The sequence below is a fragment of the Protomyctophum parallelum genome (assembly GCF_964188405.1).
Source record: "Protomyctophum parallelum genome assembly, chromosome: 23".
NCBI classification, from domain to species: domain Eukaryota; kingdom Metazoa; phylum Chordata; class Actinopteri; order Myctophiformes; family Myctophidae; genus Protomyctophum; species Protomyctophum parallelum.
The window spans coordinates 26,447,930-26,469,493 of record NC_139715.1 but is presented as its reverse complement, the minus strand read 5'-3'; the positions used below and the strand labels follow the sequence as shown (position 1 = coordinate 26,469,493).

The 21,564-nt window shown below is 41.8% G+C and overlaps 1 protein-coding gene across 4 annotated transcripts in view; it reads right to left on the bottom strand.

The window, feature by feature from the left end:
• Positions 1–2,560: 2,560 nt before the first annotated feature.
• The window catches only part of dmd (dystrophin), a 441,564-nt gene continuing 422,560 nt past the window's right edge, over positions 2,561–21,564 (bottom strand). The window contains exons 78-84 of one of the 4 annotated variants that reach the window (XM_083758766.1): positions 21,345–21,410; positions 15,443–15,601; positions 12,164–12,410; positions 10,255–10,369; positions 8,904–8,993; positions 6,907–7,010; positions 2,561–6,866 (exon numbers count right to left, since the gene is read on the bottom strand). In XM_083758766.1, coding sequence (XP_083614892.1) covers positions 6,913–7,010; positions 8,904–8,993; positions 10,255–10,369; positions 12,164–12,410; positions 15,443–15,601; positions 21,345–21,410 — 775 coding nt within the window. In that variant the 3' untranslated portion in view covers positions 2,561–6,866; positions 6,907–6,912. Of the gene's footprint in view, positions 7,011–8,086; positions 8,113–8,903; positions 8,994–10,254; positions 10,370–12,163; positions 12,411–15,442; positions 15,602–21,344; positions 21,411–21,564 lie in introns of all 4 variants that reach the window. The other 3 variants (XM_083758768.1, XM_083758765.1, XM_083758767.1) reach the window with 3 other exon arrangements.

Here is a 21,564-nt window from a genome sequence, read left to right as displayed (position 1 = left end):
AAGGGTTAAATACAGGACGAACAAACACACTTTAACCTACAAAAAAGTATTCACAGAAGGGTTAAATACAGGAGGAACAAACACACTTTAACCTACAGAAAGTATTCACAGAAGGGTTAAATACAGGAGGAACAAACACACACTAACCTACAGAAAGTATTCACAGAAGGGTTAAATACAGGAGGAACAAGCACACTTTTGGGCTTGAACTTCTTAGACGTGTGGCCGTCGGTTGCAGGTTCCTCTGCTCTCCTTAGTTGTGGAGAGAGAGGTGGATTGTAATCACAAAACACTTTAAAGGACAACTTTAGTTTTTTTCAACCAAGGTTCATGTTTTAGGTTGTCATTAGAGAAAGTAATAGTTGTAGTAATATTTTTTCATTTGCTGCATTCTTTCGTTTTAGGGATTTTAGCTCTTTTTGACAGGGGGGCGGGGGCATTCGAGCATGGGGCTAAATGTGTATTTTTTTACCAAATTTGATGGCGATTTATTTTTGTATTATTTACTATAATCCTACTAAACCCCAGGAAATTACATCTGGCCACAGAAGATCACAGGATCTACTGAATGTGAAGGTAGCCTACTGGGGGGAAGGCTTATACTGTGTGTATAGGCTCAATATGTCAGTTTGTCACATTTAATAGATCCTGTGATCTTTTGTGGCCAGATGTAATTTCTTGGGGTTTATTAGGACTATAGTAAATAATAAAATAAATCGCCATAATATTTTGTAAAGAATACCTATTTAGCCCCATGCTCGAATGCCCCCGCCCCCCTGTCAAAAACTGCTAAAATCCCAAAAACAAAAGAAAGCAGCAATTGAAAGAAAATTAACACTCATATTTTATTTTCTCTTATAAACAACCTAAAACATGAACCTTGGTTGAAAAAAACTAAAGTTGTCCTTTAAGTTTTGATAAACAGGCTATAGTGCATTTGTTCTCACTTTAAAGTAAAAGTCTAAAGTGAAGTGAGAGCAATAAAATGTACTTAATTTGCGATCATCAGAAACTAATACATTAATTTGATAACAAAGGGTATGACATTTTAATGACATTACTTAGGCTGAAACAAAACATCTCTATTTTCTTATGTCTGAAAGAACCCTGTTTAGCTAAAGTTTTACCATGAAAATGTCCAATTTATCATACTCTTACCACCTCTCAGTCTGCCCTTTTACAAGTGGCCTTGAAGCCAGACATAAAAGAGGGACTTTCCCACCAAGTTTTGGGGCACCAATCAGGGCCCAGTATGTAAATACTCAGACTATTCTGTCAGATGATGGGCCAAAACCATGAACTAAAAACAATGATGAAAAAACTACACACTAACACTTTAGAATAGTCAGAATAGTCTAGTTCTTGATTTTCTACGTAAAAACAAAATACTATAGTGTGTAACCCATCATCTGACAACCAGAATCTTTAGTCGTTAGTCTAACGACTAAAGACGCTGGTTGGAGGAGCGAGGTACGGAGTGGGCGACCAACAGCGGAGTGGCGGTAATGCTCCCCACCAATGGCTGCGCTGACGGATCTACAGGGAGGGGTTAGGCAAAGGGGGCGAATTACCTCGTGAAAAAAAAGGGAAGATTGAATAATGACTCTCATACCCAATCTCAAGCTAGAGTAGCTATTCTGGTAACAACCACCTCATGAAACTATCCAGTCGTTCCCACGGCAGACCTCTCGGATCCCACCGGCTCCCTCGAGCTGAAATGCTATATAATAGTTTGTAGGGCGGCGCAAACGCTGCACGTCTGCCAGAACAGAACCAAACTGGATTAACATACAAGGTCAGGGACCCATACACAAGTACGTTTGCATTTACTTTTACACAAATGCAATACCTTAAAGTTAGATTACACAAGACATGTTATTCTCATTTCCTTCCTATCAAGGATCCTACTGAGAACATCTCTATCTCCACTGAGGAGCTGCTTTGACTTTAGCTTTGAATATGAAGCACATCAAACTCACTCAAGTTCAATAAGAACGAGGCTAGACTATCCAGCCGCTCTGTATAACGAACCATGTACCGAAAACACACCGAAGTTCAGCAACATAACATAACATAACATAACGAACACACATTTGAACTCAGTCAAGTTCAATATGAGGCTAGACTCTCTAGTCCTCTTAAATGCCCAATGCATTCTCAATTGAAATAGCACAAACTTTGGCATGCTACTAGTCCTACATACTTAACTTATGTACCTCGGTAGCCTACTTGGTAGCTACGCCAGAACTCGCTAGCCTACGGCACCTCCACACATTTCGTCAGGGCTTTTAAGTGTGGTTTCTGGAGCAAAAGTCTTCAAAACTAGGTTCAGATTAAAGACCAAGGAAGACTTGAACCCACAACCTTATGATCATGTAGACGGTGTCCTATCACACTGAGCCACATGCTGCTGTGTTATAGTTCTCCTTGTTCTTGAACGAACTAGGCTATACACGCAAATACATATCAACATTCACATATACAAAACGGATCGTTCTAGCATGCAACTAAACAAAAATCATCCCAGCAGCTGGAACAACAAAGGAATCACAGAATCAGCTGGGTTCAACATAACTGCGTGCTTTATTGATACACAGTAAAGCATTTTATAATACAGTAGTAAGGCATATATTTGGTGGAATCTGATATGTTGTGAAAGTTCGACGCGTTATTGAAAAAAAAAAAAACGACAATGATGGGAGGATGAAACAAAACAAAAAAAGGTTAGAAAGTAAATCAAAGTTTCAATCAAAAACTTCAGTGTATGGTATCAACAACACACGAAAAAAAGAAAGCCTCTCTGAAAGAAAAAACCCTCTCTGCTCAAACTGCGGGAACACGCCAATTATAAGAACGTCTCTCCACCTCGTCAACGTGGTTACACGTTAAAATAATGTCTCTCCTTAGTCACACGCTACCAACGGCTCACACTGCACAATAAAGGAATACCTTTAACCGAATGGAAGACGATAAAGTCAACAAAACAAAACAAAACACACACACACACGTCTATAACAATCCCTCTCTTAGAGAAAACAAAAAGCCTAGTTACAGTATGTCCCAGGTATGACAGTAGTGCACACGGATTCATATAGTGTTATCGTCTCTGTCGGGTGGAAACCGCATTATGTCTGTCATTCTTCAGGATTCAAATTCAAAAGTAGCAGATCCAACAAGCTCTACGTTTGATGCTTGTGTGGCGCTTCGCACGCGCAGTGGTTTTCAACCAGTGGTCCTTGAGGGGGTTCCAGGTGGTCCACAGCTAAATGATGGAGTTGGTAACCAAAATGGACCCTTATAGAGTGTAAAATTAAAAATGCCAGTTTACACTCTTAAAAGTTCAATTATTTTTTTAAACATCTGCATTACTTGATTTACAAGTCTACACAATTAGAGAATGTACAGGAATTGTTATTTTCATCAATGTTTTCCTTGTTATCTTTCCTAAGGTATACCAGTGCTGTGCCACATCAAATAAACCAAAATATCATCCAACGATAAAGTATTCTTTTAGTTTGGTTCCCGAGAGGCTCCGCTCAATGTCATCAAATGGTGGTCCGTGGCTCAACTGCAGATTAAATAATGGGCCTTGATATAAAAATGGTTGAAAACCACTGCTGCAGTGTGATCAAGTATAGGGCGTCAATGTAGCCTCCGCGGGGAAAAAAAAGAGGTTGAAACCTTCTTTCTCCACATTACGTTGTTCCTAAATTAATGCCCCATTTTATGCCTTTGTCGTACGACAGCGTCACGCATAAGCAGTTAAAATTGATAGCTAGAGCTGCTATTTTCATTATCTTTTTTTTTTTTTTTACGTTTTGAAAAATGGTTTGAAAATTGTTAGGTTTGGCTTGTGACTCAAAGATGCAACAAATAAAATCCATTTAAAAGGATGCAGTGTGAACACAGGCTCTACTCCCCGTTTCCACCCGACAGTGATGGATCTATAAACATACATTGAATCATTCATATATATAAAAAAAAAAAACGCCATACAGCAGAGCAATAAGAAATGCAGCGCGTGTGCATTAATGAGCAGACATTCAGATGGGGCGGCTCCGCCGACCCGGTCTGCCCGAGAACGGCAGACCTACAAAGCTCACAACGCGCCGCGTACGGATGCGACACGTTGCGCTCTTCTAGGTCTACTATAGAGCACAGAGCACCCGTCTGACGTCATCTACAAATCCTACCTGGCTGGGTCACGTATCCCCCCCCCCCTCCCCTCACCCATACTGAATTACCAGAGACATAAGAACAGTGTTCTTATATTTTTGGACCACAATTATCATATGACCCAATGAATGATATTCCACATTGAGAAATTATACTTCCGTGGCCGCCCAGGGGACGAACGAGTGACGCCAGGACTTCGGTACTCGGTGTTCTCGGTCGACGGAGCATGAATTAGCCGACTTCGACACATGGACATGGAGGGATCGAACAAGGGCATTCAACACCTTTCCCAGTACCGACGACAAGGGATATAAAGTACAGTAGAGTAGCCGTCGCCTCATAAATGGTGGGAACTCCAGAATTTCAAATGAGGTAGAGCTTTGCATTTACTGGATTTTTTTTTGTCAGATCTTAAAAAAAAATCTGTAAAATCAGGGTGTTATAGAGTTCAATTAAAATTAAATACAAATAAAGAAAAGTTCACGCTAGCCAACACTGTAGTGTAGTTTTAAAATAAATAGGAGATAAACCTGCGCGTTTAATTTCTCCTTAGTCCTTTCCAGTACTCTTGATATAATAACTTGTACTCTACTGTATATTATCATCATTATTATGTGTTCCCTGGGTGAGAGACAAAACAGTTTTTAGACTTGAAGAGGCTAAAAGCAGGAGCCGACATTCCCATTCATTTAAGCTCTTTTGTTTGAGTTTTGCGAGCTGAGCGGTCACGAAGCCCAATGCAGAATTGCTGACCCGGCGTTCATCTTTAGGATATGCCATTTAAACTTGACCACTTAGGTCAGTGGTTCTCAACCAGTGGGGGGGGGGGGGGGTTCCATTTTTTGGGAGGCTGGGAGGTTTGGGAACCACTGGCTTACGGCCTTTAATTGTGACAGTTCTGAAGTGTCTTATATTAAACATCGTCTGCTTACAAACACAGCACCTGGTGTTGAACACACCTGCAGGCTTCAGAAAACGTAATCCGATAAAATATCCGTCTGACATGATATCAATAGTATACAGTGAAAATGCTGAGGGCCAATTTAACTCTGATGGAACCCGAATGAACCTGCAATCAGCTCTGCAGACAGCAGCCATATTGGAAAGAAATTGGGCCTCTTCCTTACTTCCGTCACATGCGTTATAATACCCGATGATGCCAACGAAGGCTCTGTTCCTTTTCTGGTCAACCGGGGCCAGGATGTTGATATCGATATGTCATGCTGGCTCACTGGAAAATGCCGCTACACCAGTGGGTCTCAAAGTCCAGGAGCCCTCATGGGTCCAAAACGGCCTTATAGGTGTGTAACTCTGAGTGTACAAATGGAACCAAATGGACCTGCAAGTGTCCATTTGGTTCAATGTGTACACAGATAAATGGGGGGGGGGGGGTCCTTTAAATTTAGAAACGTGACAACCACTGTGATACACTAAATGGAACCGAGGCAACACCTGTGAAGGAAATGAGGAAGGGGCCCCAGTGTCTTTCCAATATGGCCGCTCTGCATAGTAGAGCCCATTACGGGTTCATTGGAAAGCTCTCGGGAGATGCAGTGCCGATGGGTTCCATTTGCACAACGCCGCGGAGAGTTAAACCCATTTTGGGCCGGGGAACGCCTTTTGGTGTTAGCATTACGTTATGCTTTAGCTATTTAAAAATAGCAGATCTACAAGCTCATAGCGCGCCACCGAGTGGCGCGCTACGAGCTTGTAGGGTCTGCTATTTTTTTTAAATCAAAGAGCAACTGACATAGAGTCATAGAGGACATTTTTAGAATCTGATCTCGGGTCAGAATGGGTTAAACAGACGCAGAGGATTTGACCATTTGAGGAGGGATGCGACACGTTAGTATACGGATGACTGGACGGACGGACGGACGGACGTCAGGATAAAAAAAGATGAATAGATTGAGGACAACTCAATTATAACTGAGGTTTGTCAGCCAAAGCGACAAAAAAAAGGAAAAAAAAGCTGTAATGTTATGTGAAAATTAGGCACCTACACACACATACAGTACACATACACCCCCCCCCCCCCATACACACACACACACAGAAAATATTCAGGATGCCTGCATTGCCTTTGACAGTAGTATATACTCTGTGAATAGAAAGACATATTTTTTTCCTCTTTAAAAAGCACCCATTTATGGTTTACAATCATTCTTTTTCCATACAAATGCATTTTTTATTTTTTGTTTTTTGTTTGTTGGGATTTCCCCCCCCATCCGTTACAAACACATGACCACGTCCAAAACGCAGACTTGTCTCACCAATGACGACATGTCATATATATTCTTTTTTTAAATTTTCAACCTCTCTCTCAGTCCCTCTTTTTTTTATACAATTGCATAGAAGTTTAAAAATATGCTCTGTTAATAATAAAACAACTCCAGGGACTTTTTTTTTCTCTCTCGTTTTTTTTCCTTTTTTTAAGAAACTACTGAAATCTACAAGTTTGTTTGTTTCGTTTTGTTTGTTTTGTTTTCACTGTCGTCGCTGCAACCGCGCTCCTTCACAAAAATAGACATTATATATATTCTCTTTGTAAACGGTGTTTTGTCCGATATCCAGTTGTTTTGACTAGAAAAAGCATGCAACAAGTAGGTGGTACAGAGAGGGGAGGGGGGGAAGGCAGGGACAGGGGGTGGGAGTCAGAAGGGCAGGGGCGGAGTCAGAAGGGCAGGGGCGGAGTCAGAAGGGCAGGGGCGGAGTCAGAATGGCAGGGGCCTCGTGCTATTCGGCGCTCTGCTCGTCCGTCATCACGCTGACCAGTGACTCCATGGCGCGGCCCAAGTCGTCAGCCATGTGGAACAGACTGCCCACGCTGGGACCTGGTGAGAGAGAGAGATAGAGAGAGAAGATAAATAATTCATAATTCATTAACTTTTTTTTTTTTATGCTGTAACATTACTAATTATTGTTCATCTGATTGAAAAGTGTGCCGTCAGGTTTTTGCACACAATCGACACGATTCATGATTCATATTGTAGTGAAATGGGTCCGAATAATTTGGATTGAAAGGTTTTTATGGCGTCTAAATCTACACACGTGGTTGGTTGTAACTTGTATATGCTTATCGGTGTTGCAGGGATGAGGGGGTACTTGGTAAAAATGGCTCCCCTCCAAGGGGTACGCCTGATGGGCCAAATAAAGTTTGCCCCTGCTTTAGGCCGTTTGTCTTAACCCATTTTGGGTGGGAACAGATATACAAGCTCATAGCGTGCCACCAGAGTGGCGCGCTACGAGATTGTAGGTCTGCTGTTTTCAAAAAAATCGAAGAACGACATAGAAACATAGCTTTTTCAGAAAACTGTCAGGATGTAGAAGACATTTTTTAAATCTGATCTCAGGTCAAAATGGTTTAAACAGGGGGTCCTCAAGAGTTACCGCAGGGGGGGCGCCAACATTTTGTGTGATATGAGCTTTCAACGATAGATGGCGCTCTTCCCTAACCTATGAGTCACCATTTGACTCTCAGTGAAACAGTCTAGCAGGAAATCACATTAAAAAAACCAGCTGCCATCGACTGCCATGTTACTGGACTTTTGGAAATGCATTTATCTCGGCTTCTGTGTCCTTCCTCTTCCGTGTTGGCCAGCACGGTATTTTCTACAACGTGACATCTGCGTGTTTATCAACTATCGGGGATCGATCGTACTGTAGATAAATATTCTTGAAAGGTTAAGAAAAAAATCAAGAATAGCTGGCAGGGGCTGAATTATTCATTTATTTACTCCTTCGCAGTTAATTAGTTAAGAGGCACACATGTTAAGTACTTAACAGACAAGAGTATGTCTCGAATGTGGAACACAACAAAATCTAGTGATTAAAGGTTAGGAAAGAAAAAGATAAAGAAAGAAAGACAGACAGACAAACAAACGGACAGAAAGAAGGCTAAGATACTGACCTCTTATTGGTGGCCCCTTCTCCCTCCTGGACCATAGCGGAGGGATAAAGGAAGGAAAGAAGGAAAGAAAGAAAGAAAGAAAGAAAGAAAGAAAGAAAGAAAGAAAGAAAGAAAGAAAGGATGGACAGAGGGGGGAAAAAAGTCAGCCTGCTGTGCTAAGTAACAGAGGACAGACATTTATGCTACCGGAGAGACTAAGGTGAAGGCCTAAATCACACAAATCAAATAAAACAAGTGTAAATGAAGAAAACGATAAAATGGCCGTGGTCGTACAGGTCAGCTCTCAGCTAGTTTTACTATGACTATGTGTCATAGTAAAACATTCCAACGCTGCTGTACCGTCAACCAGGACTCATGTTACACATCTTTGTACAATTAATTGGCTCAAATTGAGCCGTTGCATGAAGTCTAATAACAGGCTACAGTATATGCACAGCAAGAGCAGCCATATTGGAAAGAAATTGGGCCACTTCCTCAATTCCTTCACAGGTTTTTCCAATGTTGCTAATTAAGGTTGTGTTCCATTCTGGTAAAAAAAATAAAAATGGCTCACGGGCAACACTCTGCTACACCAGTGGGTCTCAAAGTGGTGTCCAGGGACCCTACCAAGGTAGCTTGAGTGAGGTTCCAAATGGCCTGGTACGGGTGTGTAACTCAGTGTACTAATGGAACCAAATGGGCCGGTAAGGGTCGAGACAAGTATACTCTATGTCAATTATGTTCTGCCCATTGCAGAAGGTGTCATTGCACCTTTATGTGGACATAAATACATATTTCTAGTGTGTGTGTGTGTGTGTGTGTGTAAGCGCATGTGTACCCTGGCTGTGAGGGAAGGAGTTGTTGAGCTGTTCCATCACTTCCTCCAGTCCAGATGCATCTTGGGAAGGGCTGGATAGCTCATCATCGCCTGAATCGGGAGGCAAAGCAACCACGTCAGAGGTGTGTGTGTGTGTGTGTGTGTAAGGCTGTTTGCCATATCTGGGTTATGTTCTGTGCTTTTGTTTGGAACCAGCTGAAACCAGTCAAATGTTGTGATTTTCTTTGTGAGGCAGACTGCAGCAGAAGAATGAACATTTCAACCTGTAAGTGAGCAACACAGACTGTAGAGGGCAGCAAAGACCACACATTGTATTATGCCTATTATATGTAGTTGTAATATAATGTTGCTGTAAGGTGCGTTGCCTGTCCAAAACTGTTACTTTTCAGGAAATGGAAAAAGTTCCAGTGGATCAAAAGCTCTTGTTAGTAACTTTTCTTTGGTTCAATATAAAAAAATCCACGGACACACTTAAAGGACCACTTCACCACTTTTCAACCTATCTTCATATAATATGTCCTCACTAATAATCATGAATTACTCCGTCTGTGTCTCATAGGAGGGCTGTGGGCAGTTCAGAAACCGTCTTCCAGTGACATCATCGATGGGGAATACAAGCTCATAAAAACTGCAGGCTTTCTAGTCCTGAAAGGTTGCAATGCGAAAATGGAAGCCATCATTCTCACGATAATGAAAATCTAAACATTTTTGTAAAAAAATCTTGTTTAAAAAAATAATCTGCCTAATGATGATGTCAGTGGAAGACGGTTTCTAAACCAGTGCCTAAACCAGTGACTGGACACCAGCCACGGCGGCCCAGGCCAGATACTAGCATAGCATCCAACCGAAACATTGGCAGGAGTCTTGCCGACCACCCGAGGCATGATTTATTCTACCGCGACTAGCGACGGGACAGCGATGGGCCGTCAAAAAACACTGATTTTTGGGAGATCAGTGATTTAGATTCAGAGATAATAGAGTTAGTGTTTCCTCCCGTCTGCAATAATGGAGGGAGAACACTGTTGATGACGCATCAACTGGAAATGACGTGAACAGGCGCTCCTAGACTAGTGTAGTGTATCGCTCGCTGATATCAAGCAATTCATTCTCAGACTTTTCTACTGTTACTCCAAGTCCATTTTGGATTCCGGGACCTTTACAGAGTAACAGAGTATTTCTATCAGTATCAATACTTTTACTCGAGAAGGAAATGTGAGCACTTTTTCCCCCCACCACTGCTCCCTTGCATAGTGTGTGTGTGTGTGTGTGTGTGTGTGTGTGTGTGTGTGTGTGTGTGTGTGTGTGTGTGTGTGTGTGTGTGTGTTGAGTGCGAGCGTGCACGTGGCTTCACCCATTGTGTCTGTGGTCTGGCTGGCGGCCACGCGGAGCAGCGGCAGGGAGGTGTCAGACCTCTGGGAGGAGGTGGAGGGAGACGAGAGGGCCGTGCCGTTCACCTTGGAGTCCGTCTGACACGCACACACAGAGACGGACACACGCACGCACACACACACACACACACACACACACACAGACGGACACACGCACGTACAGACAGACATAAACACAGAATAATTAGAGTTGAGCTGCAGGTACACACACACACACACACACACACAACGCAGCACATCAAAACAGCGTGCCCAGAATTCAATATGTAAAAATAAATTATAATCATCAAGTTGTGCGTGGACCTGCTGGCCGACCAAAAAACACAGACGGGCTATTATTAGGAAGAGCCGCACAATTGGTTTGCGTACAAAAACTCGCGTTTAAAAGCGTACAAAATGTACAAATGGACACACACATTAACACAAGTATTTATAGCATAGCGTAGGTTTTCTTTGGAATGTTTATTTTTTTTTACGTCGACTTCCCACTCTCTCTGCAGAAACCATCTGGTGAATCAGCTGGGTCCGTGTTCCCAGCCCGCACGCACGGCTTCTGGATCTGATCCCACTTCTTACATGCATACGAGGCGTGACGCTATGCCCGCTGTGCTTTTACAAATGACGTGGCTTCAAGTGTTTCCGTTTGTGTGTGCTTGTGCGTTTTAGCTTGCGTCGGTGCGTGAGTGTACTGTGAGTCAGGGGCGGCCTCAGGAATCTGGAGGCCCCGTTTCATGACCAAATGAGGCCGCCATATATATACCTATGACAATTATTCTGTTGATACAGGCGTATTGACACGTAGTTTTGACTCTTCAATATCGCTCGCAGCCATTACTCTCGACAATTACACAGCAACAACGCCTCTCAAAATGTGCAGCATTGGGAGGTCCCATTTAGCTCCCAATGCTGCACATTTTACCCAGGTTATTAACAGGAAATAGGTGTAACTTTAACACCGTGGGAGAGAGCAAGGCACAGAGTGAGTGAGAGAAATACATGGATGAAAATAAAAAAAATATGAAAGGTTTAAAGCACGCAATGAAAGTATGCAATGAAAGAAAAAATATGCGCTGAGAGTACACAATGAAAGAACGCGATGAAAAAATACGCAATGAAAAAAACATGCAACGAAAGTACATGCACAATGAAAGTACACGCGCGATGAAAAGCGCATAATATTAGTGCATAATATTATGCCATAGTGACCTTTTCGCATGTTTTTTTCCCCCGCGTTTTTCCCCGTAATTGTTCGGGGGGCAGGACGAGCCTCAGGCCTATGCGTTGCAGTGTTGTTTTTGGCAGCAAATTTCTATTTTAGTTTAGTCATAGTATTTGGACTGAAAGTTCATTTAGTTTTAGTCACATTTTAGTCGCCTGGAATGTCTTAGTGTTAGTCTAGTTTTAGTCGACTAAATGTCATAAGATTTTAGTCGACTAAATCTACAGTTGATTTAGTTGACTGAAATGTATTTTGCCGTCGTAATGAGTGTTTTTACACTTGCTGAAAATAGCCGATCTACAAGCTCACAACACGTCGCAAGCCATTTTCAGCATGCAACCAAGTGTAAAATGACTTATACTGGATCTCTTGTCCACTAGTCCCTTCCTAACATTTTAGTCTAGTTTTTATTTGTCTACGAAATTGTCAGTATATTTAGTCTTAGTCATCGTAGCTTCGTTTTCATTTAGTTTCCATTTGTTTTTGTCAGTGAAAATAGGTAGTCGACGAAACATCTTTCGTCTTAGTTTTAGTCGGCGAAAACAACACCGACGCGTTTGCAATCAACCAACCTGCTCCAGCAGCTGCCGGAGCCTGTGCAGCTGGGACTCCAGCTGCACAGGCTAACCCTAACCCTAACCCAATTAACCCACCTGCTCCAGCAGCTGCCGGAGCCTGTGCAGCTGGGACTCCAGCTGCTTGTTGTGGTCCTCCAGGATCTGCATGCGCGCCTCCAGCCGGCCCTTGTGCTGCCGCAGCAGCTTGGCCTCGGCGATGAGCTCGGCGTCGCGCGGACTCTGCGGCGGCGACACGGGCAGCATCTCCGGCGGGGAGGGCAGCGGGGACAGGCCCTTCCTGTCGTGGGCCTTCTTCAGCCGGTCGTACTCTGACTGCAGCTTCCTGTGGCGAGAGAGAGAGGGGTTGTTTAGTGAAACAAGCTTGTAAATATATATATATTTTTTTAAATATATTTTTTATCCCACGATTTTGTAACCCATTTTTCACCCCTGTGTCAATCATCTAATGTGATCCTGGGCTCTAAACACCCTCCACCAACCTAGTCCCCCATATATGGGGGACAAGGGGAAAGCAACAGACTTGAACTCATGCTTCCTTGGCTTGTAAATATCTGGGAACACCTCACTTGTGTTGTACATAAGATAAGAGAGACCCTATGGCTGTGCCGTTTTTAAACATTAGCTGAGAGAGTGTCCTACGAGTGTGCCGTTTGTGTGTAGAACGAGCTTCTACATTTTTGAGGGGCGCTAAGCCCCTCCTATATACAGGTTTAATGTTTGTTTTTAGTTAAATGTTCGTTTTAAAAACGCCATTGACAATGAAGGGAACATTTACATCATATTGTCCCTCACTACGTCATATTGTCTCTTTATTGGCAATGGCATTTAATGTTTGTGTTGGCACCATTTGTTTTACATCACCATTACATCACCTAATCAACATGAGTTAGACTTTAATATATTAGCTCCCCTCACTTCACACGGGTCACACAGGTGTGATTTTTCTTTCTTGATCTCCTCAGAAATTTAATCTATTCTATTGCTAGTTCGAACACTTCAAATACTCAGAAATGTAATCTATTCTATTGCTAGCTTGAACACTTCCAATACTCAGAAATTTAATCTATTCTATTGCTAGCTTGAACACTTCAAATACTCAGAAATTTAATCTATTCTATTGCTAGCTTGAACACTTCAAATACTCAGAAATGTAATCTATTCTATTGCTAGCTTGAACACTTCAAATACTCAGAAATGTATCTATTCTATTGCTAGCTTGAACACTTCCAATACTCAGAAATGTAATCTATTCTATTGCTAGCTTGAACACTTCAAATACTCAGAAATGTAATCTATTCTATTGCTAGCTTGAACACTTCAAATACTCAGATATTTGATCTATTCTATTGCTAGTTTGAACACTTCCAATACTCAGAAATGTAATCTATTCTATTGCTAGCTTGAACACTTCAAATACTCAGATATTTGATCTATTCTAGTGCTAGTTTGAACACTTCAAATACTCAGAAATGTAATCTATTCTATTGCTAGCTTGAACACTTCAAATACTCAAAAATTGAATCTATTCTATTGCTAGCTTGAACACTTCAAATACTCAGAAATGTAATCTATTCTATTGCTAGCTTGAACACTTCAAATACTCAGAAATTGAATCTATTCTATTGCTAGTTTGAACACTTCAAATACTCAGAAATGTAATCTATTCTATTGCTAGCTTGAACACTTCAAATACTCAAAAATGTAATCTATTCTATTGCTAGCTTGAACACTTCAAATACTCAGAAATGTAATCTATTCTATTGCTAGCTTGAACACTTCAAATACTCAGAAATGTAATCTATTCTATTGCTAGCTTGAACACTTCAAATACTCAGAAATGTAATCTATTCTATTGCTAGTTTGAACACTTCAAATACTCAGAAATGTAATCTATTCTATTGCTAGCTTGAACACTTCAAATACTCAGAAATTGAATATATTCTATTGCTAGCTTGAACACTTCAAATACTCAGAAATGTAATCTATTCTATTGCTAGCTTGAACACTTCAAATACTCAGAAATGTAATCTATTCTATTGCTAGTTTGAACACTTCCAATACTCAGAAATGTAATCTATTCTATTGCTAGCTTGAACACTTCAAATACTCAGAAATTTAATCTATTATATTGCTAGCTTGAACACTTCAAATACTCAGAAATGTAATCTATTCTATTGCTAGCTTGAACACTTCAAATACTCAGATATTTGATCTATTCTATTGCTAGTTTGAACACTTCCAATACTCAGAAATGTAATCTATTCTATTGCTAGCTTGAACACTTCAAATACTCCGATATTTGATCTATTCTATTGCTAGTTTGAACACTTCAAATACTCAGAAATGTAATCTATTCTATTGCTAGCTTGAACACTTCAAATACTCAAAAATTGAATCTATTCTATTGCTAGCTTGAACACTTCAAATACTCAGAAATGTAATCTATTCTATTGCTAGCTTGAACACTTCAAATACTCAGAAATTGAATCTATTCTATTGCTAGTTTGAACACTTCAAATACTCAGAAATGTAATCTATTCTATTGCTAGCTTGAACACTTCAAATACTCAAAAATGTAATCTATTCTATTGCTAGCTTGAACACTTCAAATACTCAGAAATGTAATCTATTCTATTGCTAGCTTGAACACTTCAAATACTCAGAAATGTAATCTATTCTATTGCTAGCTTGAACACTTCAAATACTCAGAAATGTAATCTATTCTATTGCTAGTTTGAACACTTCAAATACTCAGAAATGTAATCTATTCTATTGCTAGCTTGAACACTTCAAATACTCAGAAATGTAATCTATTCTATTGCTAGCTTGAACACTTCAAATACTCAGAAATTTAATCTATTCTATTGCTAGCTTGAACACTTCAAATACTCAGAAATGTAATCTATTCTATTGCTAGTTTGAACACCTCAAATACTCAGGAATTTAATCTATTCTATTGCTAGCTTGAACACTTCAAATACTCAGATATTTGATCTATTCTATTGCTAGTTTGAACACTTCCAATACTCAGAAATGTAATCTATTCTATTGCTAGCTTGAACACTTCCAATACTCAGAAATGTAATCTATTCTATTGCTAGCTTGAACACTTCCAATACTCAGAAATGTAATCTATTCTATTGCTAGTTTGAACACTTCAAATTGCTCTTTCACCTTTATGTACATATAACCAATAACCCCCAAAAAAGCTCACGACGCGTCTTTGACGCGTTGTGAGTTCATAAGATTGGCCATTTCCGGTGCACAGCATGATTCCATTGAAGACGGCTGTGGAATCCAAATGACGGAGAACTTTAATCTGTGTGTGCGTGTGTGTGTGTGTGCGTGCGTCACCTGTTCTCCTGCTCCAGGTCGCCGAGGACTCTCTCCAGCTCTCCCTTCTCCTCCGTCTCCATGGAGACTAGGATCTGGGCGGGGCTTCTGGGCTGGCTGAGCGGAGAGCCCTGGTTCAGAGACTGGCAGTAGTGCTGGATCAACATGTGCTCGTCGTCACTGCAACGCACACACACACACACACACACACACACAGTTGTGTTACAATACTTGTGAGAGAGAACATGTGCTTCATCATCACTGCAAAACACACACGCACGCACACAAAACCCACATTTGCATTACTACATTTGCGAGGACGGCTACATTTGGCATGACATGGCACCAGTCTGGTATGCAACAGAGTATAAATCACACCCAACTCCAACCCTAAACACACCTCTAAATAAGGGCCTCTCTCGGCCCCACCCTTCTCCCATTGTTTATATTGTGTTTAGTTTCCAAGATGGCCGCAGCACCAGGAGGGGGTGAGTGGGCGGAGTCAACATATGCCCTTACTGGGCTGCATTCACAAATCCTGTGTCTGTGTTTAATGGCCGCTCCAATGCATTTCCAATGGAAGCCCATATATGGTTTGACCAAACATTTTGTTTGATGGGGGGAGGGGGGGGGGCAGAACACATCACCACCATCAAAGCTGTGTTCAGACACAAATTTGACTATAATGTTGGGTGCATAAGGCCCTCGCAAGTATAGTAATGCACACGCGCACACACACACACCACATACAGTACATGCACAACATGTGTACACATAATTAACACCCCCCCCCCACACACACACACACACACACACACACACACAGTCAGAGATAACTATGGGGCAGTAATTCCCAGAGGAAAGAGAGAGAATAACCAGACGAACAAACGTCCATCACACGTTGGAACCACAAAAATACCGAGACTAGACAACTTAATGTCAAACATTTATTGAATTGCAGGGACCCCAACAAATGGCCTCTAAGGGCCCACAGGTTTCACATACACACTGTCGGAGTTACAGACCTGCAAGGGTCCATTTGGTTCACAGCTATCAATCATAACGGAGCTTGCACCAAAATTGGTATCACAGTGCGATTTCAATTTTGCTGGGGAAACCATGGAATCGCCTCATGGTACCTCAAAGGGTCCACCGGACCCCACTTTGAGAACCACTTATTTAGGAGACCCGCAAGCGTCCCTTAACCCATTCTGACCTGAGATCAGATTCATATACGAGGTTTCCGCCGGACACACACTTTTCTGATGAACCCATTCTGACCTGAGATCAGATTCTAAAAATGTCAGTCGCTCTTCGATTTTTCAAAAATAGCAGACCTACAAGCTCGTATCGCGCCACTCGGTGGCGCGATATGAGCTTGTAGATCTGCTATTTTTCAATAGCTAAAGCATAACATGATGCCAACACCAAAATGGGTGCCCGGTCAGAATGGGTTAAATCCTCTTGATCTACAAGCAGTGGCCACGCCCATGTAGGAGACGGTTTTCTGCCTATGGAAATATTAAGAGATAGATGGCTCTCATCGGCCCCCTGGGAATCAAAACCACGGGGTGCCTTCGACGTGTATAGGCGTCCTTAGGGCTCACAACTCTAAATCTAGGGGAGCTCCCCATGGTTTTGACCAAAAGCGCAACGTTCTGTCCTCATTTCTGACTTCAGGAAGCATCTCGTTTGGAATATGAACGCTACTAGAGAGACTTTAGATGTGACAGCGTGAGGTAAGAACGGAAGATTATGCCTCCCGGTTTGCGGAAGCAGAGCAAAATCCGACATATCTGCTGGCACTCTAACGCCATTATTTTTTGAAGAATTCCCCGGCAAAAGTTGTGTAAATTGGATTGACCTGCATCGCTTGGAAGCACAGGCAAGGAGGAAGTCAAGCGGACGTGCGGAACGGAAGGGACGCACGACACTCGAGTGACTAAGACCCCGCCGCCTCCGATCGGCCTACCGAACGTCCGCTCTGTGACGCACGCGGAAGCTTCCGTGGCCTCCTTTTCCCTGTAAGATGGCGCCCGAGACACAGACACCCCAGAGCCAAAAGGTGTCTACCTTTCTACGTCTACGGCTCCGTGTACCACTTTGTACGAGTACAGACAAATCCACAGAGCGGCGATTATAACCGTCGGTGTCAGGTGGCAATAAGGACGCCGCAACTTAGCGCTCCGTGGATTTCTTATAGCAGTGGTTTTCAACGGATTTCATATCAAGGATCACCTTTCGATGAGATTTTGTCTCGCAGACCAAAGAGTATTTTGTCGTCGTTGGACAGGATTTTGTCCTCACTTCCACGCTGTATTGATGTGGTACCATAGGAGAGATAACCCATTCTGACCCGAGATCAGATTCTAAAAATGTCTTCTACATCCTGACAGTTTTCCATTCTGACCCGAGATCAGATTCTAAAAATGTCTTCTACGTCAGTCGTTCTTCGATTTTTCAAAAATAGCAGACCTACAAGTGAGCTTGTAGATCTGCTATTTTTCAATAGCTAAAGCATAACATGGGGTTCCCGCCCAGAATGGGATAAGACAGGTGTTGATGAAAATAACAATTGTTCTACATTGTCTAATTGTGTAGACTTCTGGTTAAAGCGGCGCGCTTTGAGCTTGCAGATCTGCTACTTTTGATGCTCGTGTGACGCTGCAGTATAATTTACGGGGAGGAAAAAAAAATGTACAAAAATAAAAAAAACTGAGATAAGGTTTCTGCCCGACAGCAATAATATATAAAAAGATGGGGTTAAGCTCGGCCTGGTGTGTTTGTATCTTTTCCCCCCATAACACACAGACCACTCCAAATGACTTGGTTACCTTCCTATATTTACTAAGATTGCCCGACAGGGAGGTCAGTTATTATGAGTTGACATGCTGGTAGTACTCTGGCCTGTTTAACCCATTTAGGCCGATTCTAAAAACACCTATAAATCCTGACCTAAGTTTTCTGAAAAACTTCAAATATTTATATAGGACCATCAAATTGTTTAATTTTTTTTTAATACGATTTTTTGTAAAGTACAATTACTCAAGTATTGTACGTACAATTTTGGAGCCTTTCCAAAAAATTTTATAGTTTTACTTCTACTCCACTACATCTCAGAGGCAAATATTGTACTTTTACTCCACTACAATTATTTGAAAACGTTAGTTACTAGTTACTTTGTAGAATTTGATTACTATTACAAAACGTGCATTACCCACTTCAGCCGTATATGCATTTCGGCCATTTGAAAATAGCCAATCTACAAGCTCACAATGTGTCGTGATGTGAGCTTGTGTAGATCTGTACTTTTTACGGTTTTATTTTCATACATTTGAAAACTTTAGAATGGGACATTCTGCATAATGCGTACTTTCTACTTGATTTTAATATTTCATAATTTAGTATTTTTTTTAATACTTGAAAATGTGCAAATGCAAATCTTGGAATATATATATTTTTTGAGCAAACGTTTTTTTGAGATGGGGGTCTGGGGTAACCTGACGCTGCCAGATCCAAGAAGCTTGCTACACAAATTTGTTTCACAGCTTATTGGGATCTGGGATCTCGGGAGCCAATTCGATGACGGGGCTGTTCCTTTTTTTTCAAGATACTTGGTAGATGATTGGATGGGACCGTCTGTCAATCACCGTGTGGGCGTGCAAACACAACCAATCATATTGAGTAACCATGTTCCCCAGACATCCGGTTTCGCACATATAGCTCACGCTGATTGGTTGGAACCGGGAGCGCTTTGGTGTTAGCTCAATCCCCCTCAGATGGATGCTCTGTTGGGGAACATGGTTACCCAATACCGCCCCCATCTGGCAGAGTCAGGTTAGGTCTGGGGCCAATTACAGATCTATTTGGGGGTCCTTGACATGACATAGTTTGAGAACCACTGACATAGAAACATGGGTTTTTCAGGAAACGGTCATGATTTAGAAGACTTGTGTAGACTGGGTCTAAATGGGTTAAGCCATCAGATTGTATTTGTGCATTGGGAGTGCCACGTTGGTTGCTGTGGTAATGATGTAACAATAGAGCACCGAAGTCTGACTTCAATATCAGTAGAGGGCGCCAAATCCACAGGTTCATGTACTTTTTATTTGCATTGTAATCCCCATAGGGGGATTTTAGATCGCCTCGCGTGTTTGAAAAATAAACAAATCATCCAGGCCTATACATGAAACATGACGATACAGAGACACCTCCCTGACAATATCGCCGAGACAGTTTGTTTATTTTTGGACCACAATTCTTATACGAGACGATGTTACGCTGACCTCCATGTTATTCTCCATAGAGAAATGACTTCCGTGAACCAGGGGATGAGCGAGTGACGTCAGGACTTCGGCGCTCTATAACAGGGATGAGTGATGCTTAATACTACTCACGTCTTTACATATTCTTCTCGTTCCCACTCACTGAATTTGACGTCGTCGTTTACGTGTTGCATTGCAAGTAGTCTCGCGTAGCCAGACAACTATTCAATTCCACAGTGTCCAAATGCTCTATAGTCTGGAACGATACCTCCCGAAAAATCCGAGGCAGGAATTTCCCTACAGTGTTTGGGTTACAGTGACAGCAGACTGCGAGCAAATTCCAAGGAACCCTCCTGAACCTTGTAAGTTCCTGAAACACTGCCGGGGGGTAGTTTGTTTTACATACCGCTATCAGATTGGTACTCGGTATCGACCAATACGCAAGTGGTATGGGTACATCGCTAGTTTCTAGACGACAGCAGCAGCACTTTCAACATCTCTAAAGTCTAAAGCAGACGGTCAGCGAAATGGAGAAGAGTAATGTCCAAGCAATTGATATTAGATTGGAATTTAGATAAGATATTTAGATTTGCAATATCTGTGTGTCTGAGATTCTCTCTCTCTCTCTCTCTGTTCTGCATGATGAATATGCAAACGGAAAGAAATAAAGGCACAAAGGAAACAAATAATAAACACAGAACAAATATCATGCATGAAAGGAGGTCTGTACCAATGTTGGCTTTGAAATATACAGAATATACTGTCTGTCTGTTACAATGCAATACAGTAGTATAACTACATAACAGTGTTGATTTCGTTGACTAAAAAACTATGGTGGAGAAATGTTCGTCGCCTAGCTACCTTTTTTCACTGGCGATAATTAAGAAATATGTTGACAATTTCGTCAACAAGTAAAAACTAGACGTAAATGTTAGGGAGGGACTAGTGGAGAAGAGATCCAGTAGAAAAGTCGTTTTATGTTTGCTTGTGCTCGGGTGTTGCACTCTCAAAATAGCAGATCTACAAGCTCAGACCGGCTATTTTCAGCATGCAACCAAGTGTCAAATCAGCCATTACGATGCCACCAAGGTTGGCATCTGAATCAAGATTTGCGGTCAAAATCAACACTGCTGGAAACGGAATACCATTTAAATAGATGTTAACATATTATATCTTCTCACACTTTAAATGTATTAAACTCTATCACTAATAGTCGTGGAAAAGCCAAAGAGGAGTTCAAAGAATAAAGATAAAGGAATAATCTATATTCTCTCACTCAACGTCCTTACTAACAATGAGTTTGTCTCCATCATATATCCCCATTACAACGACCAAAGATACTGAACGTCAGTGCCAATATTACAGTGCAATGCTGGACATTGTTACAACTCGTAATATCCATGGGCATTTGCAAAGGGAATACAATGATATAAGACTTTATGTGCATGTGAAAGACCCCCCCCCCCACTACCTAGTTAACAATTCAGCCAATAGGAATTGAAGAGGGAACTGTGAGGAGGAGGGGTCGGCGGCGCCAATGCACACAGCTGGCCCAATCGGCAAGTAAGTAGTAGGCAGGTGTTGTGAAAACCGACAAGCAAACCAACAGACAAAACAAATGAACAAACTAAACGGAAAATAAAGCGGTTAATTCTCACATGCTCTCATTGGGTGAGATACTGTCATTGAGATAAGAGCCATTACGGTTCTCCATTTCGGCTAGCCTGCGGAGGGGAAGGGGGGGGGGGGGGGGGGGTGGGGGGGGAGAAACAAGAGCAGAGCAGTCGGTCAGTCCCAAGGGCCTGCAAGGAAATCAACCAGCCCACTGCTGAAAACAATAGGGTTGGTTTGTTTTACAATACAATTTCTCTCCCTCTC